The following is a 12,630-nucleotide window of genomic DNA, read 5'->3' as shown; positions in this document are numbered from 1 at the left end:
TCGTGAAACTTCACGATGTTTGGTTAAAGGAAACTCGCACTTACAATTTCATTACTTCAAAAAGCATATACAGATTATTTCTAAAATAAAGAATGCAATTTACACAATTGATCTACAAATTCTAACTGCTGAATCGAATGTTAATTACTGTGCAGGAAAACTAAACAGCATGTATGGTTATGGAACTACATGTATGAACATAATGTTTTGATTATTGGCGTGAATTCATTGTCAAAATGAGTTTTAACGTCGACTTGAGTATTAAATCAAACGGGTTTCCAATTGGGTTTTTATTGATCTCAAACACAGGAATCCATTTAGTTCTATATTTATTTGTAATATCGGGGTAGATACGGGTGAGTCCCCGATGGGATCCTCCGCATTTATAGCGATATAAGTAAAGTCAAGGATCTTTGATTGCAATTAAAGCTTATTTGTAGTTTTTATTCATAGAAGTGATATGAACGTCTTCTCTGTGCTGTTCTTGTATAGATTAAGAGTTGTTATTTTCTTTGTGTTCATGTTCGTGTATAAATGTTTGTCACACAATTGAGCTAATCAATATTTAAACTTATGAACCAGTTAAGTGAGTGTTAAATGTATTATGCCATTGAATGTCAAACTTAACTCTTAACAGAACCAGGCACAATGTGAAGTTGCGTCATGGGAACATGGGTGTTTTATCATATCCGGTCAGCGTAGGTCAAGACCAGCCTGCACATTCTTGCAGTACATATGTCTCTTAAATAAAATCGAATAAACTTAATCAATTTCAATACAAGTTTTCAATACATTATAATTTCACATGCATCATTGACATTTCCTTGCGTATGCTCATGTGTGCGAAGGTGCGACCGAGTAAGCGAGTGAATATTAAATAAATATTCTGAACCTTTTTTTTAATTGATAAATGAATGTCTATCTTCAGCACTATATACCCGTCCTGAAATGTGATCTTTGTTTCCAAGCTTTTATCTTATCCCGTGAAGCATTACAATACGGCGGTTACCCGGCCTTCATCATTTAGTGTTTGAATTGTAGTGTATGTAAAATTACACTTATTAAAGAAAATAGTCACTTTCCATTAATAAAAGTCTCTTATTGATGTTAAAAATGATATCTCCCTTAAATATGTTTCTGGAATTTCATTATTTCTAAAATTAGACTTCATACGTTTGCGAACATGCTGAGACATATAATACATAAGGTACAATGCATTTTTCCTTATATCAATCTTTCTTCTGAGAATTTTAGTTGCACTTTATACTTTGGTTCCTTGATATTGAATATCAATACCGCTAAATGTGAAAAGTGTGTAGGTCAAATCCATTTGTCCGATTTCCTCAAAAGTTCTTTATTTTGAACTTGGAACGATTGTTTAACTTTTACAACAGCTTCGCAATTAGGATGTCTCTTTTTCATACTGGAAACTTAATACACTAAATCCGTTGATAGTTTGGCTTTTACCAACATTCACACTTTGCAATTGATACACACCGCATTGCAAATACCATTCGTAAACTCAACATACTCTGTAAAACTTGAAAGTGTAATGTTCTTGTAAAATTCGAAACATGTAAGCAGAATACGAGCTTTCTTTGTCGGCAAGATTATTAAGTTTATGTAAAACGAAAGCAAGACTTAATCAAATTAAGTTTTACCTCCTAAAGTATAACTGATTTAAGCGTTACTAAATCGATCACTTTCCCTGTTAATATAACAGTACCTTTAAATATTTCGCAATGTACTTATTAATTGGTTATATAAATAAAGTGGCACGGGTATGAACTGTTATAGAACTGAGATAACGGAAAACCAAGAGGATTGATTCTATATTAATTATGGATGCTAAAAAGTGTAAGTTTATACTCTTAATATATTAATTATCTTTACAAAATATATAAATATATTATAAATATATTTAAATAATATTATTTATTCAGTTTGTTATTTTCTTTTCATAAATATCTTGAATAAATACGGCGTACAATTGGTATTCACTTTAGGAGTGGCTATTGATTCCCATAGCTTCACAATAACGTGTATATTACACTAACAAATCGTTCGGCTAAGATCCAGATAACACTATAACAATGTATGCAATTGCTAAAAATATGAGTTAAACATTGTTACGGAATTTATACAAACGAAGTAAATTATGAGTATTATGTTATATGCTTATCGCCCTAACATATGTATGTGATTGTTTACAAAAACATATTGTTCAGTACCTAACAAAACATTACCATAAAAGAAATAATATAAAACATCGGAAAACAATTGATCATACGTCAACTTTATACTACCGGTAATTATAATTGGTGACACTTCATGATGTTTTGGTTAAATGAACTAACACTTACAAGTGCACTACTGCAAAAAAGCATATACAGATGGTTTCTAAAATGAAGAATGAGATTTACACAAACTGTGATTACTTTATCGACTAATGATACACTGTGCAGGAAAACTAAACCTCAATTTTGGTTTTGAAACTATGAACATAATGCTTTGATTATCAGCGTGAATGCACTGTCAAAATCAGTTTTAACGTCGACTTGGGTATTTTAATCAATGGGTTCCCAATTAGGGTTTGTATTAATCTCATACACAGGAAACCAATCAGTTCTATTTTAATCTGTATTAACGGGTTAAGTAACGGGTGGGTCACCGATGGGATCCTCCGCATTTATAGCGATAGTAGTAAAGCCACGGATGTTTGATTGTAATTAAAGCTTATTTGTAGTTTTTATTCACAGAAGATCTGCTGTTCTTGTAGCGATTAAGAGTTGTTATTCTTTTTGTGCACATCATGTACGTTTAATGTTTAGAGATATACGATATTTTAACTTATGAACCAGTTAAATTTGTGTTAAATGTACTATTCCATTGAATGTCAAACTTAACTCTTAACTGAACCAGGCACAATGTGAGTCGCGTTATGCGAAAATAGGTGTTATACCATATACCACAGATCAAGGCAAGTCTGCGCATTCTGGAAATCGATAAAAGAGCTAGCCAGTTCCCTAATGAAGTCCAGAAACCTTGCATACACTTATAGAAGACGTGGTAGGTAATGACCAAACAGCTAGAATGCGCTGGCTGGCCGTGAGCTCCCTTGGCTGCATATGACGCGTAACCGTATGACGCGGCTCAGTAGCTGTGGAGATGATTAAATTAATCATGAATCAATTACTCTGTAAACCAGTCAAAATACTATTTGTGATTCATATGTTGAAAAGGGCACACTATGCTGTCGAAAACTAAAATGAACATATGTCCAATTAATCATATATATGTTGCAAACTTCTACTTTGCTGTGTCAGTCGACTGTGCAGATAAAAAAGGGCCGCATCACTATGAGCATGTACACTCTTTACATATTTTGTTTATATTTGAACAGGTGTTCTTGGAGTTCTTATATGGTGTTGGTCGGTGGGGATATATATGGCAAACAGATACGCTGAGCCCTACAGTTGCTATGGGGATGTGTGCAACGAGTAAGTAAACAAATGACTTTAATCATAATAATAATGTATTACTCGGTCTATAACTTGCTTCAACATTATGTTAAGAAATATTGTTACATACGCTTCACTCTTCAAACTAAAAACACGTATAAATAAAAATAAATATAAATTACTTGTTATAGTGAGCTTGTATTAAATTCAACATTTAGCATACAGCAAATGCATTCGTTTGATTTTCAATTTCTCCAAGATGGATTGCATTTTATTTTACGGGGCGTTGAGGATGTAGCTTTAAAGTGCACAATGTTTTAAAAAGATTTCAAACGGTTGTATTTCTTTATAACTTTTAGAAATGTTACTCCTTCTGACGCATGTCGGTCATGTGAACAGGTTTTTTTTTAAAATAAATACTATGACCCGGATTAAATTAAATTAAAATATTGTTATTTAATTTTGTTTTAATAACGTTATTTAGTACAATAAATTTAACCTACTTGAAACGATTCGACTCTTCCATTTTGTCTGGACATACAAAACGAATGTTTTTATTTGATCTTGTTGCCTCAGAAACGTACAGTTTTTGTGTTCTTTATATATTAAAGGTACTGTCTTTTACTGCTATTTTATTGGAAAGCGCGATGCTATGCAGATAAGTTGTATTTTGCGTGATAATAAGTTAATTTCTAGATGAGCTTAAATGTTTAGTAAATACATGTAGACCATGTTCGAGCCTTTGGCTCCTTAAAACCTGTTTTAGTACCAACTGTTTTGCATTTACAGTTACAAGCCTGTGAAGCAATTTTTGTTCACGTTTGTGCGTTCGTTATGTCAATGAAAGCAAATTGGAAACTTGCCATACATACAATAAGGTTAAATCTGGTGCAACTGGATTGTCACTTAATGTGGATTGTTGTTCAAGGGGTTCTGACGCACAATTCTGTGACGTAGTCCTCGGGTACTGTCGTACGTGTGACGAAGTAAAGGACGACTGTTTTTCAAGACTGCAAACTTGTAACTGCTCACAGTTCTGTTCCGGTAATTATAAACGTGTATATATATTAATTCATCGCTTACACGTAGAAATGATATAGTAATGTTCGTTCACATGGCATTGTATTTAATTGTATTTGATTATTATAAGTTCCGATCTTCTGTAATAATCTTCGTACTTCTGATTTACTTCCAGAACATAAGTTGAGACAGGACATAGAAAAGATCCGAGGTACTGCATAACGTTTTATCGCATTTATTGTTTCATATGGACGCGGTAATTACACCAATTTGCTTTGCATATTCTTTTTGCATAACACCCAATTCAATTGACTTATTGTCGAATTATTAACGATTATACAACGGCTTTACATCAGAAAGGCTATTTGTCAACAATGTCTAGCCTACCCAATTCCATCGTCATACAGATCTTACATAACCGTGGTGACACATGTTGTAGTTGGAGAATGCCAGGTACCGTCGCCGCCAGAGCATGGTCGGTATAACGTCAATACTACTCGGCTACCATTCGGCGCTACGTTGTCCGTTCTTTGCGAAGCAGGATATATTGTTCGAAACGAACTTCCTATGAGATGTGGTGATTTCTCGACTTGGACTGAATCTCCGCAGACATGTGAAGGTTCCGTCTTAATATGTCTTCAGTGGTTTAAACTGCTGATGGCTGTCATGCAAATGACGAACACTAATAACCACCAAATACTTAAATACTCCAAATACTCGAAATACTAAATACTTAATGTCATTTGTGAAAATGGATAAGATATGTTTGTCTACCTATGTCTCCGACAATAATAAGAATAATACGCGTGTCAAATTATACAATTAGAACAGGCACACGAACACATAAAGTAATCTTTAACCACAACACTTTTCACAACAAAATTTGAAAACAGATTGATTCAATTAAACTGTCAGATTATTTTGATATTTAATATTTTCAGGTTCGCAAACCGATTGGAATACATCGGCTCTATTTCTTCTTGGTGGAATTCTATTTATGTCAATTTTAATAAATATCATATGTTTGGTGCAAAAGAACCGAGGCATATGTACGTTCAAACGAAAGAAAGACAAGAGTCGAGCTGGTAATGAGCTGCAACCACTAGTTGATCAAAACCAAATAGGTAACATTTGTGTTTTCTTTTAGATGTCGTTTTTTTCTAAATTGTTTGGAATTCTTTACGTATGATTTATTACTATGAATTGACATCTTGCCAATGTGTATCGAAAATATTCTACAAGACATACATAAAAAATAATATTGTTTTGTTATATTTAAATAAAAAAGCATCACAGGCTGAAACAAATCACCATACTCACTCACAAATGACTCTACCGTCGGCGCCTCCTATACACACCGGAATTGATGTAGAAGGCAATTGCATAAACGACAAGAACAATTCTGCAATCGATTTGGATAAAGGCCATCTTTCAAATACACCTATCCACAGTATAGAAGAAACTAACGGAATAAAGTCTAGTGCACATGCCTCTGATAGTAACTGGCCGCATGAGTTTACATCGAAGTACCCTAATTACCAAGAACATGACACAAAGCTGACTCCACCTACTAGTCTGGACCACCAAAATTGCAAAACGAACGTCTCAGGTAAACTTACTATTCCTGTCAATAAGATTCTGCAGTTAAAGTTAGCATTTTTGCTGACGTGTTTCCTCATAAACATATTCACCGTTCACTCTATTGTTTGCTTATGTTATCCAAAAACTCATAGAAAAAATGAAGAACATCTGTTTTTTTCAAGTTGTCGTAATTATGGAAACTCCTGAGACAACGAATAAATCTCTGAAGAAACCAAATGGTGCGGCTAAACAGCCAGATAACCTTTCGCATGACGTCTCCGATCAGACGGACTCAAAGTATATTACAAAGTCAATGGGAGGTAGTATACCTGATGCTTCAACAAAAGGTCCAGTGACCCAGCCTGTAGATGAAGGATTCGGATCGTGGGGAAATTGATTATAGTAACATTTGAAGCATCGTTTTCTGCACAACCTTCAATACAATTGGAACTGATTATACATCCACTCATAAAGCTAAAATAAAATGATACATTTGTACTACTACGTTTGTAAAATGGTCGTGTTGAACACGTAAAACTGCGCCTTATGGACAAGTCTCGATTTATCTCAAAAGAAGCAGTTTAGTTTCAAATAAAGACACATTTGGCAGAAAGACATAAGCCATATATTATTGTAGTGCCGTAATAATTCATTAAAAATGCATGCTACTTTTGATTGATTACCCATTATGTTCATCCGTTAAATGTGAACAAAGTGTTAACTTGCAGATGCTTCGTTGAAATTTGTGATTGCTGGATGAAGCTTAATTTATTTTAATCGGGTTTTGTTGAGAAGATGTAAGTGCACTGACAAGTCGCATTCTGGTTCCAATTCAATCTCTTTCATTTGTAATGTTAATACCTTAATTGTTTTCTCTCTTAAAGTATTTGTTTTGGTATTTCAATCATTGAATGTTTTTAAAATAATTGACGTTTGAATAAGTTGCTAAATGGTACGTTCTTTCTATATTTACTTGATTGATTTACGTCGTTACGACTGTTCAATTATTCATTGATGACAATCTAACAAATTGCATGAAATATTTCATATTTATTCATTTAATATCAACATGCATAAGAAATCATTTTAAATGATGGGGTTACGTGTTAAACGGTAAAACCATTGTTTGTTGATATAAATACTGATTACAATTATATTTGGTACATCATTTGAAATTGATCTCTTCATGTTAATCACCTACGCCTTTATATTCAAAATGATATTCATAAAGAAAATTTCAATCATGAAAACGTGTAAATATCTTAAAATGATTGACAGCTTAAAATCACCTCATATCGTAACAAACAATTTGTTTTAAGAGTACCTACACAGATAGGCAAAGTAAACTTCAATAATGTATAAGAGAGGGGAGAATTAAGACTTGGGAATAAAAATGACGTGTTCGCACTTTAAATATATTGTCATTTTTTGTTTTTACTTACAACATTACACTACTTGGAATGGTCTGAAATAGGTATAATAGCGGAAACAAAACGTTGATAAAAATGTTTTGCCTTTTACGGGAATCGAACCAGGGACTTTTCAATGCGACCTTTTTTACTTGACATCTACATCTCTGAGATATTTTACATCCAAAGTTGTATGTAAGAAGAAATATCTTGTTTTCATTTTGATTAAATTATTGCAGTTGTACGCACATACTCGAGGACCGTTCGGGACCGTTCGGGGTAAAGGAAATTTATGATATTACTAGTAAACAAAGGGTATTACATATTTAAAACCTTAAAACAATTAGCTCTTCATTTACAATTAAACAAAATTTGTCTATTGTCACCTTTGCATTTAGGTGCAGAATTTGAATGTTGTTTGCAATACATTTGACAAAAGACTCGCTGACGAAATATTCTTAGTGAAAATGTAACAGTTTGAAATAAGGATAGACAAATTTATGATGATGTAATTTTTGTTCTTTGTATATAGTAAGATTTGTTTGTAAAATTGTGTTGACATAAATTTGATAATATATACATTGCCATTGATCTATGTTGTTAACATGTGCTTCATGTGATATGCCTGAAGTGATGTGGATTATTTCGGTGATAAGTGTGCTTCCCATGCATCAAAATATGATAATTTAAACGTTGACATGTGAAATAGTCATGATTTACTATATTTTTGCAACTACATGTTACGCAATGATGAATAATTATATATGCTTTGTTAAAATTTAATAAAATATAAAAATGCAATAACAAATATTAGTATTTGATAACCAGTTTGCGCAAGCCGTCAAACGAAAACTGGTTTGCTCAAACAAAGTTTGGCTCAGGGTTAGCCCTGATGGTCGGTACAAGTCAGGAACATACGGACAAAAACACATGTTCAATTGTCTGACAGTTATCACTAGTGGTCAATTGACATATCTACTTACAAAGTCTTGTGTTTTAATTATAATGTTCACAGACGAATTAAATGACCATTCCGACCAGCTGATTTAAGAATATGACAACAACTTTATTAGTTCTAACATTTACAGTGAATACTTTTTTTATTGATCTCTATATATCAATACGCCAACGGTGCAATGTGTGGAAGCTTATACAATTGATAGATTGCATTGAATTATGACAACTATTCTAATACATAAAGCTTGACAAAAATACAAAACATATTCCGGACGTATTTCCATTTCAAAGTCATTTTAAGCACTTGTCGATGCAAATAAAGATCCTTCCCGAAAATAAAACGATATGCATATTTTTCAGAACAAATGTTTGCAATGCCTGTATATTTTCCGAATGTATTAATCACTGTAAATACTTATAAATGCATGTCTGGTTTCAAATCATGAAATGAATGTATAAAATAGATAGATTGATTGATAGATAGATGGATGGATGGATGGATTTCCTTCCTTCCTTCCTTCCTTCCTTCCTTCCTTCCTTCCTTCCTTCCTTCCTTCCTTCCTTCCTTCCGAAGGAAGGAAGGAAGGGGAAGGAAGGAAACTTCCTTCCTTCCTTCCTTCCTTCCTCCCTCCCTCCCTCCCTCCCTTCCTCCCTCCTCCCTCCCCCCTCCTTCCTTCCTTCCTTCATTCCTTCCTTCCTTCCTTCCTTCCTTCCTTCCTTCCTCCCTTCCTTCCTTCATTCCTTGCTTCTTTCTTTCTTTCTTTCTTTCTTTCTTTCTTTCTTTCTTTCTTTCTTTCTTTTTTTCTTAATAGTTTCAACTGCCGGTGCATATTGATACACCCATACCAGGTTCCAGGTATTTGAGTGAATATCAAGTACAATATTTTAATTATATGACATATCACTAAAAATGGCCAAATGTTTGTTTAATGGTAAGTTTAAAGAAAAACCCGTTTACGCTTGAGCGTATTTACTTCAAAAGACACGCACAGATTGACAATGGTTATTGTCTGTCAAACACACAAAACCTAGATGACAATGTCGTGTAGCGATTGGAATATACAATCTGCTCATAATAACAATGAATTGCCATGTCCAATTTCCATGTAAAGGTTTGATAAGCAGGTAGTTTATAATCATAATCAGAAATGGTAGTTGCATAATGGATACTTTTCAACTAAAAACACGGTAGGCGATTTAATTAAAAATATTATTAAACAATTTGTTTAGATGATTCGCTGTACAGGACCTTATAATATCACCCAATCAAAATTACGAAAATGTGATATACAATGCAAAACAGTTTTTGTGTTTTGGCACTCGTTGATTGCATCTTGCAAACTTAACAGGGAAGTATATTATGCTTAATGTTTGATAATCAATACATCGGTAAGTAAATTTAACAATTTAATGGCAATTGTCACTGTGTCAATCATTAAACCAATTTTTTGAATGTATAAATCTCATTCGAAGAAGCGAGGTTTATTGCTGTGCACATGTCCTTCTGTCGGTCGGTAGGTTGGTCTGTACACCATGCTTTCAGCGCTGTAGACAACGCTACAATGATGTACCACACACTTCCTTGTTACGAATCCGGGTGAATATGAACATGTTATGATCGCATTTTGTATATAATGCAGATCGAAATCGACAGGACTCTACAGCGGGGGCAAGTACCGGTGTGAGGCCACGATGTCTTGTACGCAGTGTGGGGGACAGTGTTTGCCAGGATGTTGTAAAATGGGCAACGGGGGAAACAGTGCCGGCATGGGAGGTTGCGGTTGTGATGGGAAATCCGCAGGAGGCGATAAAGCTGACAGTGGGAAAGGCGGTGATAGTGGTGGAGGAGACAGAGGTGCTGGAGGCGCGGGTGAAGGGGGTGGAAAGGACGATAATGGGAGATGTTGTGTCCTGCAGAATCGATGATTGTTTTTAACTCGAAATACATTTATTTAATTTACTTGATTATTTGTGCGAGTTGTTTTGTTTTGTATACGTGTATAATTGAGTTTAGCATTGTGTGCATGTACGAAACGGATTGATGTAAATTAAAATATTACTTACACGAATTCGTGATATCCTTGAGTTTTGTTTAATGTTTTTATATTGAAATTTGTTAAAACGCGCATACTTACAGAATAAAGGTCATTTTAACCTTTCAGATATTAAGAGCACTGAAAAATCGAAAGTTATTAAATGACATTGTGCATGTTTCAAAACATGTTATAGTAACTAAAAAATTTCCATTCATGTGGTAAAGAGTTAAATATCGTGTATTTATATAGTGATTCATAACTGCAATTAATCTTTTTTAACGGAGTAATTTATTTTGCATCTGTTGTGAACAGACAATATAATTTTCCTAGTTTCAACAAAAGGAAAAAAGAAAAATTAATTTCCCTTGAATAAGATAAGTCGCTGCCAGATGGCGTTGTAGAAAGGCATATGCGGGTGAACGCACGAGGAATATATATATCCCGGAAAAGCACGAGTTTAGGAAAACCCACTAATCAGCCCGGTAAAAACAACGCTGGTCCATTAAATCAACCAATGATAGCTTACTATAAATTATAACGGTTGATACGGTGTGTGGTTTTGAAAGGATTATAAATGGGTCATGTTTATTTGTACCAGCAGATTAGTGGGTTTTTCCAAAAAGTTGCTTTTTCCGGGATACATATATTGTCATTCAGCTTGGCGATACTGACCGGTTATTACACATTAATTTTCTTAAAGATTGAGTAAAGGGCTTATGAATGATAAGTTTTCTTATGATTATATATATATATATACGTTTTGTATATGATTACAATGTTGCATATTTGTAAAGAACATCGAATGTACATAATTATGTCCTTTTGTATGATGTATAAACCCATTACGAATTGCATTGTGTAATCTGGTAGTACGCAGGCTTATCCTCTGGTAGACTAGTACGCAGGCTTATCCAATATAAAAGCTGTATTTCTCATATGTGTTGTTTTCATTTGAGAGAAGACGTTCGGGTTAGAGGGAAATGCCATATCCTTCTTTATGCCAACCACGGGTCATTTTCGACGGGAACAAGTGCCACACTGAAAATTTATCCGTACATCTTTTACTTCCTTATTTTGTCGTTTGAATTATCATTTGTATAATTCATCAATAAATAAAAAAGGAAATAATACAATGAAAAGCCTTTGCGTGAAGAACAAACAGTGACATTCTTAGTTCTCACCTTTCCAAACAAATAAGGAATCCCAACTTCCTTTTGTTTTTTTATATTGTAAGAAGCCCGGTTCTACTATAATTTGGGTTTTGAAGTATACAGTCATACATGTGTAGCTACGTGGTTATTGATATGACTGAGGATAATATTTTGTACATTTATTAATTTATTTATTTGTATTGAAGCATTATTCGATAGCAGGCTTTGAGAAGTGAAATGATTATAAAAATAAATGCTTACATAATAAAATGAGATGAAACACAAATAATGTCATAAAAGATCCAGTAAACATCTGCATTTTGTTTTGAAAATTGATGTGTTTTGTTCCCAAATAATGTTCAAAATAAAAGCTGAAAAGCTTAAAAGCTTCTCGATTTTAAAAGCATTGACGTCTGTTCCTACGGACACTGATTCTTAAATAATTTGATAGTCGGGACATTGGTTCTTACGTTTTATTAACAGTTCAAATTTTAAATTAATCTTTTCAAACCTAGTTTATTAACCCATGGTTGATGTGCTATTTTATATTTACTTATATATGCTAAATAAATATCAAATAAATAGTTAAATGGATTTATATTTTACACATCAACCAAGCAAATTTGACAAAAAATCATGGCTTCGACGGGTACCTTATTCACAACATGATATTTCTTATACAAGCACACTGAAACATTTGTTCATGACAGGTTTGTTTCAGTGTACAATGGCGCGTGTATGTTGGTAGTTTCTATTAACAAAATTAGTAATTTTGAATAAACAATACTTCAATTATTATTATGATTTGTTAAATTTGAAAATTAATGTTATAATATATTTTCGCACGTTAATTTAATTTTCACGAACATCTGTCGTTGGAAAGAAATAGCAGCGAATGGTACAATAAAGGATTACTTTTGTATTTAAACCTGCACGTGTGTAGATTAGATTCCATTACACCTGTGTGTAATTTGACCTTTGTGTGGTGTTTGCTTGGATGAGCACATTTTCTCTC

At 33.5% G+C, this 12,630-nt stretch overlaps 2 protein-coding genes across 2 annotated transcripts; both read left to right on the top strand.

The window, feature by feature from the left end:
- Positions 1–2,997: 2,997 nt before the first annotated feature.
- LOC127856173 (uncharacterized) lies at positions 2,998–8,234 on the top strand. The gene is made up of 8 exons (XM_052392237.1): positions 2,998–3,069; positions 3,404–3,500; positions 4,390–4,505; positions 4,657–4,692; positions 4,921–5,100; positions 5,423–5,605; positions 5,770–6,090; positions 6,245–8,234. The coding sequence occupies exons 1-8, from the start codon at positions 3,030–3,032 to the stop codon at positions 6,457–6,459; spliced, it is 1,188 nt and encodes a 395-aa protein (XP_052248197.1). The 5' UTR covers positions 2,998–3,029; the 3' UTR covers positions 6,460–8,234.
- Positions 8,235–9,347: 1,113 nt separating this feature from the next.
- On the top strand, positions 9,348–10,506 carry LOC127856191 (keratin-associated protein 5-1-like). Its single transcript, XM_052392264.1, has 2 exons — positions 9,348–9,616; positions 10,069–10,506. The coding sequence occupies exons 1-2, from the start codon at positions 9,591–9,593 to the stop codon at positions 10,352–10,354; spliced, it is 312 nt and encodes a 103-aa protein (XP_052248224.1). The 5' UTR covers positions 9,348–9,590; the 3' UTR covers positions 10,355–10,506.
- Positions 10,507–12,630: the final 2,124 nt, after the last annotated feature.

This window comes from Dreissena polymorpha, chromosome 13 (assembly GCF_020536995.1).
Source record: "Dreissena polymorpha isolate Duluth1 chromosome 13, UMN_Dpol_1.0, whole genome shotgun sequence".
In the NCBI taxonomy this organism is placed as follows: domain Eukaryota; kingdom Metazoa; phylum Mollusca; class Bivalvia; order Myida; family Dreissenidae; genus Dreissena; species Dreissena polymorpha.
This window is presented reverse-complemented; position numbering and strand designations above follow the sequence as displayed.